Source organism: Apteryx rowi, unplaced genomic scaffold, assembly GCF_003343035.1.
Source record: "Apteryx rowi isolate R43461 unplaced genomic scaffold, aptRow1 scaffold_68, whole genome shotgun sequence".
Taxonomy (NCBI): domain Eukaryota; kingdom Metazoa; phylum Chordata; class Aves; order Apterygiformes; family Apterygidae; genus Apteryx; species Apteryx rowi.
The window spans coordinates 1,334,014-1,352,703 of record NW_020450960.1 but is presented as its reverse complement, the minus strand read 5'-3'; the positions used below and the strand labels follow the sequence as shown (position 1 = coordinate 1,352,703).

The 18,690-nt window shown below is 51.9% G+C and overlaps 3 protein-coding genes across 14 annotated transcripts in view; 2 read left to right on the top strand and 1 right to left on the bottom strand.

Annotated features, from left to right (window-relative positions):
- The window catches only part of THRAP3 (thyroid hormone receptor associated protein 3), a 28,380-nt gene extending 17,728 nt beyond the window's left edge, over nt 1-10,652 (top strand). For 2 of the 3 annotated variants that reach the window (XM_026085873.1, XM_026085874.1), the window contains 8 exons: nt 42-782; nt 1,711-1,883; nt 3,222-3,333; nt 4,075-4,159; nt 6,389-6,573; nt 7,197-7,389; nt 7,811-7,960; nt 9,115-10,652. In XM_026085873.1, the coding sequence (XP_025941658.1) occupies nt 42-782; nt 1,711-1,883; nt 3,222-3,333; nt 4,075-4,159; nt 6,389-6,573; nt 7,197-7,389; nt 7,811-7,960; nt 9,115-9,336 (1,861 nt within the window). In that variant the 3' untranslated portion in view covers nt 9,337-10,652. The remainder of the gene's footprint in view (nt 1-41; nt 783-1,710; nt 1,884-3,221; nt 3,334-4,074; nt 4,160-6,388; nt 6,574-7,196; nt 7,390-7,810; nt 7,961-9,114) is intronic. The other variant, XM_026085875.1, reaches the window with a different exon arrangement.
- A 110-nt stretch (nt 10,653-10,762) lies between these two features.
- SH3D21 (SH3 domain containing 21) lies at nt 10,763-16,958 on the top strand. Of its 9 annotated transcripts, XM_026085879.1 has the most exons (11): nt 10,763-13,617; nt 13,735-13,789; nt 13,931-14,031; nt 14,403-14,501; nt 14,707-14,743; nt 15,208-15,429; nt 15,657-15,753; nt 15,848-15,927; nt 16,005-16,108; nt 16,237-16,457; nt 16,579-16,958. In XM_026085879.1, exons 1-11 carry the CDS (start codon nt 13,585-13,587, stop codon nt 16,679-16,681), a joined length of 1,152 nt encoding a protein of 383 aa, XP_025941664.1. In that variant the 5' UTR covers nt 10,763-13,584; the 3' UTR covers nt 16,682-16,958. The 9 variants fall into 9 exon arrangements, with proteins under 9 accessions (XP_025941664.1, XP_025941666.1, XP_025941667.1 ...); XM_026085881.1 differs by lacking the exon at nt 13,735-13,789 and having other exon boundaries at nt 10,763-10,977; nt 15,382-15,429; nt 15,657-15,927; XM_026085882.1 differs by lacking the exon at nt 13,735-13,789 and having other exon boundaries at nt 15,382-15,429; nt 15,657-15,927.
- A 56-nt stretch (nt 16,959-17,014) lies between these two features.
- EVA1B (eva-1 homolog B) overlaps nt 17,015-18,690 on the bottom strand; it is a 2,828-nt gene continuing 1,152 nt past the window's right edge. The window contains exons 2-3 of one of the 2 annotated variants that reach the window (XM_026086000.1): nt 18,030-18,145; nt 17,015-17,935 (exon numbers count right to left, since the gene is read on the bottom strand). In XM_026086000.1, coding sequence (XP_025941785.1) covers nt 17,529-17,935; nt 18,030-18,096 — 474 coding nt within the window. In that variant the 5' untranslated portion in view covers nt 18,097-18,145 and the 3' untranslated portion in view covers nt 17,015-17,528. Of the gene's footprint in view, nt 17,936-18,029; nt 18,410-18,690 lie in introns of those variants that run through there. The other variant, XM_026085999.1, reaches the window with a different exon arrangement.

The following is an 18,690-nucleotide window of genomic DNA, read 5'->3' as shown; positions in this document are numbered from 1 at the left end:
TTTCAGTAAGAGAATTACTGTAATGTTTGTTGTGTGAATAGGTATCTGGAAGAGCAGAAGACTGAGAATGGGAAAGACAAGGAACAGAAAATAACAAATGTTGAAAAAGAAAAAACAAAAGAAAAAGGGAGTTTCTCTGAGTTGGGATCAACAGATGGAAAGACAAAATCTGACTCCTATGCCTCCAAAACTGATTCGGAAAAGGGATACCGTGGTAGCCAGTCACCCAAACGCTATAAGTTCCGTGATGACTTTGAGAAGCTAAAGATGTCGGAGTTCCACAAGGAAAGTCATTATGGCAAAGAGGAAGCAGATGAGCAGGAGAAGAAAGACAAGGCAAAGGGCCGAAAAGATTCAGAGTTTGATGATGAGCCCAAATTCGTGTCTAAAGTGGTAGCAACAACAAGTAAAAGTCAGGATGAGGATAGGCCAGGAAAATGGGAAGGCCTAGTGTTCCTACCACCTGGAAAAGAGAAGCAAAGGAAAGCTGATGAAGTAGAGGAGGAAAGCTATTCTGAAAGATCTAAAAAAGAAGAGAGACCAGCATCCAAGAGAGCTGAGCCAGGTCACAGGGGATTTGTTCCTGAAAAAAATTTTAGAGTGACCACTTACAAAGCTAGCCAGGAAAAAAGTTCTTCCCCCCCACCAAGGAAGGCTTCTGAGGTAAAGGAGAAGCCAGGAGCCAAAGGAGATGGGCTAGCTCCTGGCAAATCCTCCTTTTCCATTACCCGGGAGGCCCAAGTCAATATCCGAATGGATTCCTTTGATGAAGATCTTGCACGGTAAGTATTTGCTATTGTTTATGGGCAATCTGAATAGTGATTTCAGCTGCCTGTTTCTCTTCTTGAGATCTTTGTATGCTTGCCAAGTGTGGGGAAGGCTAAACAAGATTTGCACCACATGTTGCATTTTTGGTGATAGATATTAAAAGTTTTCTGGCATTAGAACACTTGTATGAACCCTTTGTGTGGTAGAAGATTAGAGGGTTTACAGATGATGGAAGATGAAGGTTAAATAACTATCTTCTCTATGACTTGATACGAGATTATTTTAGAATGTAAATGCTTCTGGATCACACTCCCCACTGCACTGGGGTCTGAAAATAATTCAGTACTTAATGTCTTCTTGCTGTTAGAAGCTTTATGGTACAATAAAGTTACAGTACAGCTTATAAGACATATAGTTCTTTTGGAGAGCATTTAACTACTCTTATTCTCAACATAGCATTGTTAATGTTGAAACTCTACAAAGGTCTAAGCCACTTCAGCATTGTTTCAAGAAATCTTAAGACTATAAAAAGTTACTCCAAAAAGTACTTTTGTAAAGTAGTAGCCAGCAAGTGTTAATGTGCTCTGTGGGATGTTAGAGGTTAATCTAGAATGTAGGAATGATGGGAAAGGATCACAGCCAGTTGGTAGCGTAAAAATTGGCTTGTGCATCATAGGATGTCAGGGTATAGTATCTGTACGAGCAACAAATGATCTGAACTATTACACTATTGAATTAAGTGAATTATTATTACACTAAACTGGATTAGTTTATTTCAGATATGTTTAAATAACAGCATACTCTTGCTATTGAATGTTTTTAGGTGACTTCATAGTACTACATATAAAATGCAGTACACTTCCAACCTCTGAAGCATTAATCATCTTAAACTGCTTCCCTTTACGTTGCTCTTCTATTCCTTCTCGTCTGTTCTTTTTCTAGTCCAAGTGGCATATTGGCTCAGGAACGGAAGCTATGTCGTGACCTTGTGCACAGCAACAAAAAAGAGCAGGAATTTCGTTCTATTTTCCATCATATTCAGTCTGCTCAGTCTCAGCGAAGTCCTTCTGAACTGTTTGCTCAACATATAGTGACTATAGTCCATCATGTAAGAGGTAAGTCAGATGTCAGTGTATCCTCAGGTGAAGGTTCACTCTTCTCTTCCTTGCCCCAATAAGCAGGTTTCATGCACTCTAGCTAATACTCAGAGTTGTTTTTCAGGAGACATGCTAGATTAGAATAGCAGCCAGGCAATCACAGAATCCTAGAATTATTTTGGTTGGAAGGAACTTCTGGAGATGTAGTCCAGCCTCCTGCTCAAACCAGAGCTTGCTTCCAGGTTGGATCAGATTGCCTGGGGCTTTTTCCAGTTGAATTTTGAAAAACTTGGATATAGAGCACCTGGGCACCTGTTCCAGTGTCTAATCACTCTAATTGTGTGTGGGGGGAAGTTTTCCTTATATCTAGTTAGAATTTCTCTTGTACCTTGTGATGATTGTTTCTTGTCCTTTTACCATGCACCTCTGGGAAGAGTCTGGCCCTATCTTCTCTATAATTCCTTTAGGTAGTAGAAGACTGCAGCTATTAAATTTCCCCTTAGCTTTCTGTTGCTTTCTCTTTTCTAAGCTAGACAAACCACTTTCAGCCTCTGCTCGTGTCACATGCTCCAGCCCCCTAATCATCTTAGTGATCCTCTGCTATATTCTCCGGTTTTGATATCTCTTGCACTAGAGGTTCCAAAAGTCAGCCCATATCCAGATGCATCCTTACAAGTGCCAACAGAGGGGAATAATTTATTGACCTGCTGACCATGCTTATGCTAATATGGTCCAGTTTGTAGATGGTGTTCGTCACTGTAAGAATGTGTTCACTCACATTCAGCTTGCCTGCCAGGATCTCCAAGCCCTTCTCTGTTGGAGCTGTTATTTAGCCTGTCCATCCMCAACCTGTACCAATGCATGGGACCGCTGTATCCTGGGTGAACTCTGTATTGTCTCCTGTTGGCCCATTCCTCCAGCTTGTTAAGGTCCCTCTGAAGGGCAGCCCTGCCCTCCAGCATGTGAGCCACTCCTCCCAATTCGATGTCCTCCACAAACCTGATGAGTGTATTGTCTTACCGTCCTGTTTGAGGAAGATATGTAAAGGAAATTGGAAAGTCAGAAGAGGCACTCTTGCTTTTACCTGAATAGCATTCAGGGAGACGGTTGTGACTTAGAATTTGTATATTCTAGTGAATTTGTCTACATACGATTAAATCATGTCTGTAAAGTGAGATTCCACTCTGTTAATTTCAAAAGAGTGGTTCTTATTTGTCAACAGCATTAGTTAGAGCTTGTCACCTGTGAGTTGCATGCATCCTTATGAATTTGACCAAGATGTAGGACTGATGTGCTTTTTCACATTTAAAAAAATGGTATTAATTATGTGACGTTGTTCACTCAAACCCCCAACAGAACATCACTTTGGGTCTTCAGGAATGACACTGAATGAACGCTTTACAAAATATCTAAAGAAAGGAATGGAACAAGATGCAGCTAAAAACAAAAAGAGCCCTGAAATCCACAGGTTGGTGGTGCTTTGGATTGTGTCTAATTTTTCAGGGATATTTCATATTTTCTTCTCCTAAACTCTGGAATAATTCTGGAATAAATCAAGACTAAGAATGAATGGACATGTATCATTATCTAGTTAAGAAAGTAGTGCGATACAGCAATCATAATGTTAGTGTTATGTCTAATCTACCCAGCCTCTGACAAGAGCAACTAAGGAAGTCATTAAATCCATAAAGGATAGAAGTTGCTTTTTGGGGGAGAGGGGATGTCTGTCTGGCATTTGACTGAATGCCTAACATTCTGGATCATAAAGGCTTATCCTTTAGTAAGCTGTTGCAATTCCATCTAATGTAACTGAGTAAGCATATGGGGATATGAATTTTTTTTTAGGTTGTGTTGCCATGCTCTTGTATTGTGTATATGAATTACTTGGGTGTTATAAAGTTTGGTTTTAAAAAGACATTTAACTTTCTTTTTCTCATTGTCACATCCCTCCTTTTACTTTTCTTAGTCCTTTTGTCTACAGCTGAAAGAGTACTTCTGACAGTTATTTATTGAAAAATAGTTTCATATCAACAAAACTATTCACAAACCTATGTAGCAGTATCTAACTAGCTTCAGCAAAAATGGTCAAATGAGGAATTTTAAGTACCATTGGAAACTTTGAACTATCTGCTTTAAAATGACATTTGATCAAAAAACTTCATGTTATTCTTATGGACAAGATGATATCTTTGTGTTTCTTTACTTTTAGGAGGATAGATATTTCTCCCAGTACTTTTAGAAAACATGGATTCTCTCAAGAGGAAGCGAAAACTTCCAGAGATCCTGGCTTCAAGGTGAACTGTTACTCTGATTAGTTTAATTCAACAAAATGAGTGCATTGGGCATGAACTTAACAGTGATGTTTTTGTTTAAATTACTCTCTACTTAAGTTTGTGTTTTTCTTTTAAGGATGGGCATAATTCTAAAAATGAACTACAAAGGGTTAATTTTTATTAAAAATGTATCAACAACCTTTGTGAAGTGGTTAGACTATGGTAAATGACCCCAAAGTCAATTGAGGTGAGCTTGAGAAAAATAAGAGGATTTTTGGAACAAGTGCCCATGATGAGAGAAGAGACTTTTTGTGATATTTTTCTGCTTGTAAGTATTATTAAATCAATTGTATACACGCGATATTTCCAACCATGTTTTCAAAAAGACATGCATGTCAAAAAGAGGAAAGTAAAACTAAATACTTATCTAAACCAAATACACTATTAAGCAGATAATAAATTTTGTTCTAACAACTTACTGTACCATTTCTGTTGATTGCTGTTACTTTAACATTCAGCACCTGTTTTAGTAGATCCAGACCACTTGGAATTTAGTGTATTGGCTTTTCTGAGTACAACAATGTTAAGCCATTAAACTCTCTGTAAACAATCATAAAAGTGGCTTAACGTAAAATGTTTGGGATTTTAACCTTTGTTTATTCACCTTCATACATATTTATGTTGAACATTGAAGAGATTTTAAACAGTCCTGCTGAAACCTTACTTGTTTCATATTTGTTTTCAATTTTTTCCAAACACACTTGTGGCTTGACATGGACGATGGTGAGATGGATTTGATGGGCCTGAACTCTGAGCTTCAGCTTGGCAGAGTGTATTATAAACGTGGTTTCCAAACAGCTCGCCAGCCTTCCGTGAAAGATGTGCCCTCACAAACCCAAATAGGTGTTTGCTGTACCACATAAGGGAGCTGCTGCTGATTTTGTCACTTATCTGTCATCCATCGTGTTGGGAGCAGTTTTGTTCTCAGAGTAGAAATTAAAGCTCTTTGCCTGGGGAAAGTAGAAGAGCAAAAAAACAAAACAAAACGCCTGCTCCCACTCCTGCGTTATTTGACATTTTTATTTAAACAAAAAAGTGTTTAGAAACTCATGTAAGTAAAAAAATTTAATAGCTAGAGAATTACTAATCCTTTGTATTTAATTCAAGACAATTAATCTGATGTATGTTGCATAGCAAGTCATACAGTTCCCAAGAATAGTACTGTGTAAATAGTCTGAATTAGCGATCACTGAGCGCAGCCATGGAGGCTGTATGTTGTTGCCAGCAACACTGTGCAGCCTTCCTGCAAAAGTACTGCTACTCAGTTGAATGCTTGTCAAAACCACAGCCACTGTGAATTTGCTACTCTTGTATGTGCAGTCATGGCAAAACTTCATCTAAGTACCATTGGTCTTAGAGTATATGCAGGTAATATAACTGTTCTCATTTTCTCAAGAAAATATTTTAAGCTGTATTTAAGCAGCAATTTCAATAGAACTCTAAGCAAGCATTACCTGATTTATTTTTAATTAACTGAAGGAAAAAAAAAACCTAGTTCTTCAATTGTCTTCATACAATTGGCTGTTTTTTGCTTTGTGAAGCACCAGGTAACTTGCATTAGTAGACTTGCTAGGATGATGTACGGAAAGAARTACGTACCTCCTTCTGTGATGCTTTCTTGTCATCTTTCATATAGTGCCTCCCAGTTTGGGAGGAGATGGAGCAGGAGGAAGTGCTATAGGTAATGTCTGCCATAGAGCAAATCTCGTTGACAGACATATTAAAGGATCTGTGAGATGTTGGCATTTTTCTAAATAAACATGACGGCTGCATTTCTGTGGCCTCTGTCTCTTACCATTTTGATCAGTAATCACTGTCTTAGGTATCTCCAAGTGCTTTTGCTTCTCCTTATGTACTGTTTCAGACCTGGTGATTAAAATTCCTTCCACCCTGCTTGAGGGTGTCTGTCAGCAGGATAGTGAGCATGCTGCTGTTCGGCAACAAATATCCACAGGACTTTAGACATTTTATTCATGCTTCAATTCTGAGATATAAAGGAAAGCTGAAGTCTATGAAATAAAAACTGATTTTGATAGTGAAATATTTCACATCTTAGAATGGATTATTGATTAGTGTTCAGATAAACTACTGCTCTCCGGAAGTCTGTGCAGTCAGTAACAAAGTAGTGGTGCTGAACTGGTGCACTGTAAACCTTTGTATTAAACTCTTTCCTCTTCCCTGCTTTTGTAGGCTGAAGGGAAATATAAGGACGACCCTGTTGACCTGCGCCTTGATATCGAACGCCGTAAAAAACATAAGGAAAGAGATCTTAAACGCGATAAATCAAGAGAATCGGTGGACTCAAGAGATTCAAGTCACTCAAGGGAAAGATCAGCTGAGAAAACTGAGAAAACTCACAAAAGCTCAAAGAAAAAGTATGTAGTAAACTAAGAGCTATTTCTTTTGTATTTCATGCCTCTGCTGTTATGATTGGAGACAGCGTCACATATACCTAGTTGTATGCCTGTTGACATAACTACACCAGTGGAGGTTGTATATTCCTGATACCTTTATCTGAAACACTGAATAACAGTTAAATGTAAATGAGAAGGCTACGTGTATCATGATGGGTCAATTACTTTTCCTTCTTTTTCCTACTGTGTCATAGAGAACAGCTATGTTTAAGTGACTTTGCTTTAAGGTTAATTTAATCCTTTGCTATTAGCTTAATTTTCCATTTGACTAAAACTCTGTAGGTCAGTGCCTCTCCAGGAGAAAGGATACCAAGAAGAGAAATAGTGCTGATYTGAAAAGCATGCTTATCTCAAAATAGATGGTTTAAACACCTTTGTGTTTCCAGTCTTGCTGAAGAGGGCTTGGGACCTGTTAGATCTGCAGGTTTTAGCTGATCCTGAGCTGTTACTATGGCTTTCCTTTCTCATAGTAGAAGGCAAATGTTACATCAATAGGGGAGTGATAACGAAATGGTTCTGTAGTTCACTGCTGAGTTGTTAACTTCTTTGTCCCCCTCACCTTCCCTTTCCTGTCACTGAAACAGGAAACACCGAAGGGTACGTGAGAGATCCAGATCCAGTTCGTCGTCTTCGCGGTCCTCTCATTCGTTCAAAGCAGAGGAATATCCTGAAGAGACTGAGGAGAGGGAGGAAAGCACCACGGGTTTTGACAAGTCCCGACTTGGGACTAAAGAATTCACTGGTCCAAATGAGAGAGGAAGAGCTAGAGGGACCTTTGTAAGTTTTTTTTTGTCAGCCCCTCTTCCCCCTCCCCCTGCCGCCAGTATCAGTTCCCAAAATGGTCAAAGTGGCCATTTTGTACTGCTCTTGCACAATTAGAGCATACTGTGAAGTAGAAACCCCAAGGGCATTGTCTGCTTGTGGATGATGAGCCAAAATATGATTACTCCCAACTTCGAATGCAGGATCTGGAGAGCATACTACAGTGCTGGGAATAGACTGGGCAGTTGAACCCAAGATGCATTGAGCAAAATCAAGCCTGGAAGCTCTTGCACATCAGTGACTGCTCAGCAATCCTGATGAGCGGCATAATGTGCATCAGTCAGTTTGGGTTAGGCAATTGAAATGGCTCTTCTGGTCATAATCACCCTGGTCCTAACCATAACCTTTCTTTTTCTTCCATTTCTTATTGTTGCAGCAGTTCAGAGCCAGGGGGAGAGGCTGGGGCAGAGGCAACTTTTCAGGCAACAATAACAGCAGCAGTGGTGGCAGCAATGACTTTCAGAAGCGAAACAGAGATGAGGAATGGGATCCAGAGTACACACCCAAGAGCAAGAAGTACTACTTGGTATGTGTCTGAAGTACTGAAACTTGATGAACACTAGGTGAATCTGGTCTGAAATCTTTTAGAGGCGAAAGCACAAGCTATCATTAAATTAATCCAGGAGTTTAAGGCCTCACATGACACTTCCTCAGAAGTTTCTGACTCACAGTTAAAAAGAATTTATTTCTGTTCATTGTAGAATAGTTTTCCATTAAGTAAAATCCTAAAGGCCAATTAAAGACCACATGTTTCACAGTAGTGTGAAAAACAGCTTAAATCTGTTAGTCTGTGGTGCAGATGGCCTACATTTCTGGATTCTTCTATCCCCATAAAGAGTCCGCTTCCTGAATGGGTTAGTACTGTTCCCTTCTATTTCTTGTGGTAGCAGCCTTCCATACTAATATGCATTAGTCCAGAAGAGTCCAGTCTGAATGACTGTTCTTTGAAGAAAGGGTAGTTTAAAATGTAGGCACTAAGTCACTTTCTCCTCCTGATTTGGAGTGCCTGAGATCCCTAATCTTCTCATTAAATAATGCAGTATTTCAGTCTTGCACCTCAAACAAGAAAGCTTGAATTTTCCCTGTGCCCTGATCTTGTTAAAAGCAAAATTGTAATTTGCTTTTGGTGTCCAGTCTCTACTCTGCCACTTTACATGTAAAAATGGATCCATTTGAGGTCAGCAGCATGGTCCAACTTGTTACCAGGTTGTATCTGCCTTACCTCATATAAAGCATTCCTGAAAGTTGTGTGTGTTACTGAAATCCCTGAGTACCCGGCAATAATGACTGAAGCCACCAAGTGGTTTGATTGGGAAGAAAGTAAAGGAGAAATGCGTAGAATATATAAACTGTGGCGCTGCAGAACCAACCAGTGGCACTCCAGGCCTAGATATCTGTCCCCTGCCCACCCCTAGCTATTACATAGAGCTTCCTGTCAGAAAAGGACAGATGGGCTTGCACAAAAAGAAAGCCTGTGTAGCCATTGTTCACTCCTGTTTCCATCCAGCTCGTTTTTTTCTCCAAAGCATGCCAGTTCTTCTGTTTAGATGGCACTATTCATTGTGGCATAAATATGGGGATCTGCAGGGAGGCATATAATAAACTAGAGTTTTCCTGCTCCTGTTATGTTGAGAGCAGTCAGTCTGTTTCATCTGATGGCATTGGCTTCTTCCTGTGCAGCATGATGACCGAGAGGGCGAAGGTGCTGAAAAGTGGGTGAACAGAGGTCGTGGTCGGGGAGCTTTCCCTAGAGGAAGAGGTCGCTTCATGTTCAGAAAATCAAGCACCAGCCCCAAGTGGGCCCATGACAAATTCAGTGGGGAAGAAGGAGAAATTGAAGATGACGAAAGTGGAACAGAAAACAGAGAGGAAAAGGACAACTTACAGTCAGCTGCTGAATAGCCTCAGTGTCTGCATGTTTCCAGAGAGCCCTGGCAGGGGTGAGGGGGTTCAGCACACCAGTGCTGGAGACTGTCAGGGTGACACTGAAGTGCTGAACAGAGCCCCAGAGAGGAGCTTTGAAACAATCCCGAAGTTAACTGCATTTTCAGAGCTCAGCCTCCCTAAGTGTGGACTAGAACTGATCAAATCATTTATGCTTGGATCCACTCATGGAGTATACCTTCCCAAAGACTTACCTTCTGGACTGAATAAGGTCAAGTACTGGGTGAGATCCTGGGTTTTCTCTTGTCTGTGACCTTATTGGATGGTCRGTTATTTTTTTTTGGTAACAGGCTTTGAAGACAATGTGGATTTCAGTTTGTGCCCATCTTAACCCAGTAGTCTTGACATTTGTTTCTCTTTTTATAATTTGAAATAGTAGAGGTYGGGATTAACTCACCAGTTTAAATTTTTCTCCCCTATTGTGTATTCAATTTTTTAAATTCATACTCTACTTATTTTAGGCCTTTACGTATGTAGTAACATCAATTAAATGATAATTTTGGAAACTATTTTTGGTTCTTATAAATAAGAAAACAATGAAGCATGTGAATAAACATCTAAATGTTAACTTGTTGGGACCAAACTGCTATGATTTTTTTTTAACTTTTTTTTAAATGTAACAGTTGAGTTTAGGGCCTTTTAAAAAACATTGTTTTTCTTTTATGTTGAAAGTTAACAAAATTAGCATGGTTTAAAAAAAAATTACACCCTACTCTCCACCACTGTTTAGTGTGTACACTGTTAGGCCTGGTGTGTGCTGGAGTCCCAAACTGCTTGTAGGCATTTTGTGTATCCTCTTTGCAGCTGGTTGTGAACTTGAGTGCTCTTTCCAAGGTAACATAGTTTTCTAAGAAACTTCAGAATTCTACTAGGTTAAAAATTTAAAAGGAGATGAGAATTTTTCAATATTTTTTATTAATCTTTTTATAAAACAAAAGGCAAATCCTTCCTGTGATGGTTAAGGATGGCAGTTACAGTGTATTTCTTTTTATCTTCTACTTAAAAAATATTCTGAAGAAGTTTGCAAATAGTTCTTTGGCTGAATCAGTGAGCCTTCTTAGGAGGAGAGGCATGTTCATGCACCAATGCTGAGTGTGCAYGTGTTGTAAGGACACCGCTCTCCCTGTCCCCTACATCTTTGCCTTCCCTTCCCCAGGATTGCTGTGCTGTTCCCCCCCACACACCAACTAGAGTTTGGTTTGTTTTGACTTGAACAGTTCCTGTTTAGCAACCCCCTGAAGTTTGTTTTATGCAAATAAAATACAATAAAATAAGTAGTAGGTCTAATTCTGCTTTGTTTTGTGTTCTGAGTCTGGGGCTGCTTCTGTCACCAGACATTTGCCTTCTGAATTAATTGGTGAAGCCAAAAGGAACAAACATCTGTAGTCAGCACCAGTGTGGAATTGCAGAAGAGCTGCTGTGAAGGGAAACTTTAAAACACGATGGTCCTGAAAGAGAACTGGACTAGGTGACAGCGATGAAAGAGGAAGCTCAAAATGGTGTCTGCGGGGTTGTCTCCGCTGTTAAAGTGCAGCAATTGCAAGCAGTTACCCTCCTGGTGAAATGATCGAGATGCTGCTATTTTGTATGGCTCTCCAGGTATGGAATATTGCACTTTGAAGCAAGTAGAAAAACTGGCATTGCAACACAAATAAGGAAGTGTAGTAACAGGCTACCTGCAATTACTCTTTCAGGAGGTGTTTAGGTGTGATAACTGAAAGGATGCAGTTTTTATCCCTTAGCTGGTATCAGTAGTGTGTTACTGGTAGATGCAAGAACCAGGCACTATGTGGGKTTTTTTTGTTTTTTATCATTAGCATACCTGCTTTCTAAGTTAGTGACTAATTAAAGCTAAACTTTTTTTTACCTGAATCATTGTTAGTTGTCTCTTGGGAGCAGTGAAGCGGAGCCTTGCAGCTTACTTGACTGGCAACAGTTAGGGTAAATCCCAGTATCCTCTAAGGATGAGGAGAGGAATCTTGTTTTCTAAGCATTTAAGAGACCTTTTAAACCCCTTTGTTAACAGTAATTGCCTGGGGGAAGGGAGGGAAYGATACAGCCCTGGGCCAGATTCCCCACCCCTTCTTGAAGTAGGGATTGCATATCACACTTGTGGCTTAGGAATAGGAAGAACAGCTGCATGCATCCCCTAAAACTGAACTCCTCCCTGAAGATCAAGGCTCCAGGCAGCCCCTTGTATGCCACCACTAAACCTGAATGCTTGTCGACTGTAGCCGAGTGGCCTGGTCGTTGCATTTGCTGGTGTCAGTCTGTCAGCCACTGTTTTTCCATTGCCACCACTTCACAGGAAGGTTAGCGCTCGCTTAGCTCCTTGCTGCTTGAGATTTACAAGTGTGATACTAGGTGTGTCCAGCAGCAGAGCTTGTGCTTGATTTAGGGATCTGTCTACACTGCAAAAAAGCACGCTTAACTTTGTGTTAGTTAATAGTGTTAGCTAATAGCAGTGGAGGCAGCAGTGTGGGTTAACGGTTCATATTTCCCTTCCCCTTTGAATTTGAGCCCTTGAGCCAAGTTGAGACACTGTTCCCTCAGCTCAAATTAGTAAACCCAAGGAAGGAACACTTTTTAGTCTACAATATACATAAAGCTCCATTGCTAACACAGAATTACCACCTGACATGAGACATCCTTGGGCCAGTTGCACAAACAGCAGCAGCCACCTCCTTCCTTTTACCTAGGTTTAATATTACCAGGTCAAAGGGATTTAATTTAAAGACATTCATAGTGACCAGGCCCACTTGCTGAATATGAAGGTGCGAGAGATGCCCCTTATATCACTAATAACCCTTTTCGGGCACTTGCGTTCTCCGAAGGACCTGCAGCAGTGTGGCCCTATGAACCCTGTCGGCTTGTGTTTTGTGGGTTTCGGACCCTTTGTGGTTTAGCTTTCGCTTCCCCTATGTACTGAAGGCTGCAGGCAGGCAGCAGCGGGCACGCAGCGATGCATCCCCTGTCCCCCTTCTTCCCCTGTAATCCTGCAGCTACCCGGTGCAGGTCTTTTGTCAGAAGCCAGAACTGCAGCCTACACTGCACCGTGGGCTGTTCCCTTCCCAATTTCGCTGTTAGCTTAGCTGCTGCAGTCCTACGCACGCACACACCTCGGCTCCCCCCAGCCCACCTTCTCTGCCCTTAGTGCCAGAGCCAGAGGGGGATGCAAAGGGCGCCCRGGGGGATTTGGTGCCTCAGTAGCCCGATGCCCTGGCCCTCCCTGGGGCTGGGACGGTCTCCTGTCGCCCCGCTGCGCCCTGTGCTGGGGCGGCTCAGCCCAGGCGGTTGCCTAAGTGGCTCCTCATGGGATGGGGGCAGCACGTGGGGGTTTTGCTGTATTTGAAGCCTTCTGGGGGCATCCAGTGTGGCTGGTCACTCCTGCCTTCCTGGAGCCTAAAACTTAACTGCTGGCTGCCTCGGTTTCCCCAGCAGCGCTGAGGCCAGGGCGGCCTGGCTGTTTTGTCACCCCGCCGCTCTCAGTCCCTTCCCCTTCCCCTAACCGTTTCCGCGTGGCGGTTTCGTGACTTCCTTCGCTGCGGCCACTGCACGCTCGCTGCACCCCGCGGGCTCCGGCCTGCAGCCGCCGACCGCAAAACCACCTTGCCTGCTTCGGGCTCGTCCCCAGCGGCAGAGCGGGTAGCACCGCGGTCCCCTCCGTCCTGCTCGGGCCCCACTGCAGCGGGCAGAGCCGCGGGGGCTGCTGCGGCGGCCCCCTCGCCTCCTGGCCCCGCAGCTTGGGCTGCGGCGGGGCGGCTCTGTGGGTCCCCTCCTCCCTCCCCGGCCCCACGGCGCCCTGCCACGGCCGTGCTGCAAACCCGCCGTCTCATCCGGACTCTGACGAGGAAATGAAATATCCCCGGCCACCTCCCAGCCCCGCTGCGAGCCCGGCCGCTTCCTGCTCCCAGGCACTAGCCCGCGGCGGCGTCACTGTGCCTGCCGGCGCCCTTCCCCAGGGGCAGCCCCGCGCGGGGCAGCACGCGCTCCTGGGGCGGCGGTGGTCCCGGGCTGTGCCGCGGCCCGGGGGGTGAGCGGAGGGCGAGGGCGTCCCGCTGGGGCACCGGTGCCTGCGGGTGCCGCTCGGCTGCGGGTGCCCGGTGCCGGGGCCCGGCCGCGGCGGGGAGCCACCCCGTCTCTTGCAGAGGTGCCGTGGCCGGACGCCCGCTGGACAGCGAGGCCAAGACGCAGTGCTGGGAGCAGATGCCCAAGCCCTTGCCGGTGCCGGAGGCAAAGGTGGGTGCCGGAGCCCTGCGCTGGAGGCGGTTCGGGGCAGGGGATCTGCGAGCCTGCGGGTGCAGGCAGGAGCTGGGGACCCTCGTGCCCCCCATGCCAACGGGTCTCTTCTTGCAGGCAGAGCCGCGGCCGCCGGCCCCGCTCCCCGCACCCGTTGTGCCCCCCGAGTCGTGTGAGTGTCCCCGTGCACTGCGGGCCGTGGCTGAGGGCGGCGAGGGGCAGGGGCTGCGTGCAGTGGGGGTGCTGGGGGCAGCGGCTGCCCCTCCTCGGCCAGCCGCGTCCCCACCAGCCCTGTCCCTTCCTCACCGTGCAGACCGGGAGCCCCAGCTCTGCCGGGCCCTGTTCGACTATGCACCGGCGCTGCCTGACGAGCTGCGGCTGCGGAAGGGAGATGTCGTCCAGGTCCTCTGCATGGTGAGGCCACACGGGGCTGGCCCGTGCCCTGGGCCCCGCACCGTGCACCCTGCACCCCGTGCTATGCACCCTGCGTCGTGCACCCTGCACCCTGCGCCATGCACACCACACCCTGCACCATGCACCCTGCACCCCGTGCTATGCACCCTGCGCCATGCACCCTGCACCATGCACACCGTGCCATGCACCCCACGCTATGCACCCTGCGCCGTGCACCCTGCGCCATGCACCCTGCACCATGCACACCGTGCCATGCACCCCACGCTATGCACCCTGCACTGTGCACCATGCACCCTGCGCCGTGCACCCTGCACCGGCGCCCTGGCCGCGCACCCCGAGCTGGGCGGCCCCGAGCGCTCCCTGCCTTGCAGCGGACGGAGGACGAGGGCTGGTGGGAAGGGCAGTGCCGCCGCCGGAGAGGCCTCTTCCCCAAAAACTTCGTGGAGCTCCTGCCGCCGCTGGTGCCCGCGGTGAGTGGCGTGAAGCACCAGGATGCGCGTGGCCGGCAGCATGAACCACCCTGCTCCCGCGGGCCGGTACGGCCGGACCCTGCACCCCGGCAGGCTCCGCGGGGCCCAAGTCCTGCGTCGCCGGGGCCGTGCCGGGAGGTGCCGGGGTGCAGCGCTGGCGCGGGAGGCGCATGGGGTCCCCGTCCTCACCCTCGCTGTCCCACAGCTGCAGCCGGCGGCACCGTCCCGGGACGTGGAGCGAGGTGAGTGGGGGGCTGTCCCCGGCGCGGGGCAGGGGGAGCCGCGTGGGGCGCGGGGGCCGCAACGTGGGCCCAGGCCGCGGCGCTCCGTGCGCTGACTTCCTTCCCCGCGAGGAGCCGGTTTCCTCCCACGTCACGTGCCGGGCGCGGGGCTGCRGCGCCCGGGGCGGCTGACGCCGGCACCGCGTGGCAGGTAGGACGGGGGCAGCGGGCGCTGGGGGACCCGCATCCGGGGCTGGGGCATCCCGGAGCATCCCGGCGCATCCCAGCACGGCACAGGGCCGCGCTGCGCCCCGGGGCCATGCCGCAGGGCCGGGCTGCTCTGGAGGCTGCCGGGGAGCTGCGGAGCGGGGAAAGGGGTCCCAGGGGTGCCGCCGGTGCCGGGCACGGTGCTGCACCGGGCTGGGGAGCAGCTCCGCGCCCTCGTGCCCGGCCCAGCGGCTGCAGCGAGGATGAGTCTGGGGCAGGTGGAGCGCCCGCGAGGCCGCGGAGCCGGGGACGGTGCCGGCGGCAGTGGCAAGGTCCCAGGGAGCCGCTCCCGGTGAGGACGGAGCTGCCCGCGGCGGCCRCAGGTGCCGGGGAGAGGGGAGGGCGGCGGGACCGTCCCCGGCGCCCCACCGCCCGCTCTGCTCCCACCGCAGCCTCGAAGGCAGCGCAGGACGAGCCCGGCGAGGAGGGGGAGCCCGCGGGTGAGTGCCGGGGCCGGGGGTCCCCCGCGCGGGGCCGGATCCTGCCGGGGGGGGGGGGCAGGTCCCGCCATGCCGATGCCGGTGCCGTGCCGCGCCGGGCCGTGCCGCGCGGGTTTCCTCGGCAGGAAGCGCTTCCTGCCCCGGCAGCGCGCGGCCTCGCGCCCCGGCGGCGCCTCCGGCAGCAGCTCTGCCCGTCCGGGCCCCGGCTCACCCCCGCCTCCCCCCAGAGCCCCCCGCCAGGATGGAGCCCGCCAAGCTCCCCGCCGCCAAGAGACCGGCTCCGGCGCCCCCCGTCCCGGCCAAAACCAAGCCGGCCCCCGGCAAGTAAGAGGCATGGCCGGACGCGGTGCAGCTGCGGCACGCGGCCACCCTGTGCCGGGGCTGCGCGACGGCGCCGTGCTCAGCCCCCGGCACACAGCGGCACCCGGCTTTCACCCCTCTCCGCTGTCCCCAGGCCCTGCGTCCCCAACGGCGAGCGGAGCAAGGCCAGCGACCCAGGTGGGGCCCGGCGGGGCTGGATGCGGCACCGGCGCGGTCGCCGCTYGTGCCGCTGCCAACGCTGCCTTTTTTTGCAGACGCCGACGGCTTCGGCGCCCTGCAGGTCTGCACGGCCCCGCTGAGCCACCCGACCGCCGGGCGCCCCAGGGTGCCGGGCAAGCGGCTGCCCAGCCTCCCGGTGGTGAGTGCGGCCGCGCGGATGCACCAGGCACAGCGCCGGCATTGGCGCCCACCTGGGTCGTGCGGGGTTTCCCGGGATTYGGGTCGGGTCCAGCAGGGATCCCGCGCTGACGCCTGGCGGCCCGGCAGGACCAGCGGCTCTGGGTGCTGCAGCCGCGCGATGGCGAGGAGGAGCGGCCGCCCGGCGGGATGCCGCCCCACTCCCATCTCCCCGCGGCGGCRCCGGGCACGGAGGCGCCCGTCCCGCCGCGGGGCCGGGAGCTGCCGGATGAGCGGCAGGCGCTGGAGGACCTGAAGGCGGAGGTGCGCTCCCTGCACATCCTGGTGGACCTGATGCGATCCCAGCACCTGTGAGTGGGGAGCGGGGATGGGGAGCGGGGTCCCAGCCCGGAGCCRTCCCAGTGCCGGGCGCCGGGAGGGAGCTGCCTCGCTCCTGCCGTGGCCGCGGCTGCCCGGCGCGGTGCTTTGCAGGCGGGACCTGGAGGACATGAGGCTGGAGCTGTGCCAGGAGCGGGCCAAGCGCCAGGCGCTGCAGGCGGAGATCGAGCGGGTAAAGTCGGCGCTGCCCTGCTAGAGCCGCGCGGCGTTGGCGGCGGTGCCGCCACCCTCCCCAGCACCACATCTGCATCGCCCCGAGGATGGCTGGCAACCCCTGTTTATTATAAATATCATGTAAAATAAAGTATTTTGGGTACGGAGCCCTGCACGGGTGCTGCTGGGGAGCGCGGGAGCCCCCCCGGCCCTGCCACTGGGAGCGGGACATGCCGGAGTCAGGGCAGGGCCGCCCCACAGCGTGGGCGTCCGGCGGCTCCGGCCGCGTCCCGGGTGCGGAGCTGGGGCCCCACAGCAGAGCCGGGGCAGGGCCCCGCATCCGCCGCCTCCGCCCCCCCCCCCCCCCCCCCTTCCCCAGCGCTGACACGGGCCCCGGCACATTCTGGCGTCCCGCCATCGGCGTGGGGCTGGGAGAACATCTGGAAAACATCTGGATCCTGTTAGGGCTGGAGGCGCGGGGGACTGGCCTGGGAAGGAGCTATTTCTGCAGGGCTGCCGGGGGCCGGGGGCTGGGGGGCTGTGGGAGCGGGTCCTGCGCCCCCGGCCCGGCAGCGCCGGCACAGCGCCATTCCGCTGGGAAAGAGCTGCCCCCCCCCCCCCCCAAGCCGGCGCCAGGTCAGGGGCCGGGCGGTGCCGGAAAGGGCTAATTTTAGCGGGAACGCGGGGGCTCGCCGGGGAGGGAAGCGGCCTGGGAACGTGTCCGCAGGGTCCGGCCGGATCCCGCACCAGGGCATCGCGGAGCCCCCGCAGCCCTCGACGGCACCGCAGAGTTTGTAAAAGCACCATGTTTCGGGGCAGGACCCGCGGCGGGCGGCGCGGCGGTCGTACCGATGGCTCAGCGTGCGCGGTGGCGGCAGCAGCGGGGCGGCTCAGAAGCAGTGCAGGCGCCCGGTGCCCAGCAGGTCGGGCTGCCCGTTGCGCCAGATCTCGCGGAGGATGCGCTCGCGCTCCTCCAGCCGCTGCGCCCGCTCCAGCTCCTCGGCCGAGGCGAAGACGTTGACGGCCAGCGGCCCGTCCCCAGCACCAGGGCTCTCCGGTGGCAGCTCCGTGGCCGGCAGCAGCGACTCGGAGGCGGCCCGGTCGACGGTGTCCTCCTCTTCGTCGTCGTCATCATCATCCTCATCGTCCTCATCATCATCGTCGCCGCCGCGGGGCCGGGGCGGCGGGCGGCGGGCGCGGGGCCGGCAGGAGAGGCGCAGCACCAGCAGGCACAGGGTCAGCACCAGCCCGCCGCAGACGCCCAGCACGAAGTAGAGCCCGAAGCTCTCGGGGTGCGCTGCGAGCACAGGGAAGGGGCTGAGGGTCCGGCCGGTGCCCGCCGCGGGGTCCCGGGCTGCCCGCCGCCCCCCCAGCCGCCGCCGCCGCCTCACCTCGGATGTGGGCGTACGCAGCCATGCTGTTGCTCAGCAGCTCCATCGCCCGCTGACGGGGCTCCATCCTGCTCCGGTGGCGCTCAGGGCCGCCGCGGGCACCGGGCACGCTGCATCTGCGGGGGGAGGACGGGACGACACGAGGGGCCGTGGGGCTGAGCGCGGCGGCCAGCCCCGCTGTCCTTCCTGCAGGCCAGGAAGGATATGTCCCTTCCCGCGGGACACGGCGCCGAGTGGAGCCGCTGCAACCGGCCCAGCTTTCCGCTCCGGCCCCGGCCGTGGGCACGGCGCCTGCTCCCGGCCCCCGCTGTTTGCACATGGTGCCTGGGGCAGCTGGCCGCCGCGCGGGGACAAGGGCCGTGCAGTGGTGCAAAGGGCACCGGCGCTGCCGGGCCCCCCCCGGGCCCCCCCGGCCCCCCCCTGCAGTGCACAGAGCCCCCCCGGCCCCGGGCAGCGGGGCAGGGCCGGAGGTGATGCAGCATCCGCGGCCCTGGCACGGGGAAGAGCGCTTTTCCCAGAAATGTCTCCACGGAGGGAGGAATGAGGAAAGAAATGCAGAAAATGTGACACATCAGCAGAACCGTCCCTGGACAGTCCGGTCCTCCCCGTGCACAGAGGCAGCGGGGCCGTGGCATGCGCCTGGGCTGGGGCAGACCCCCCC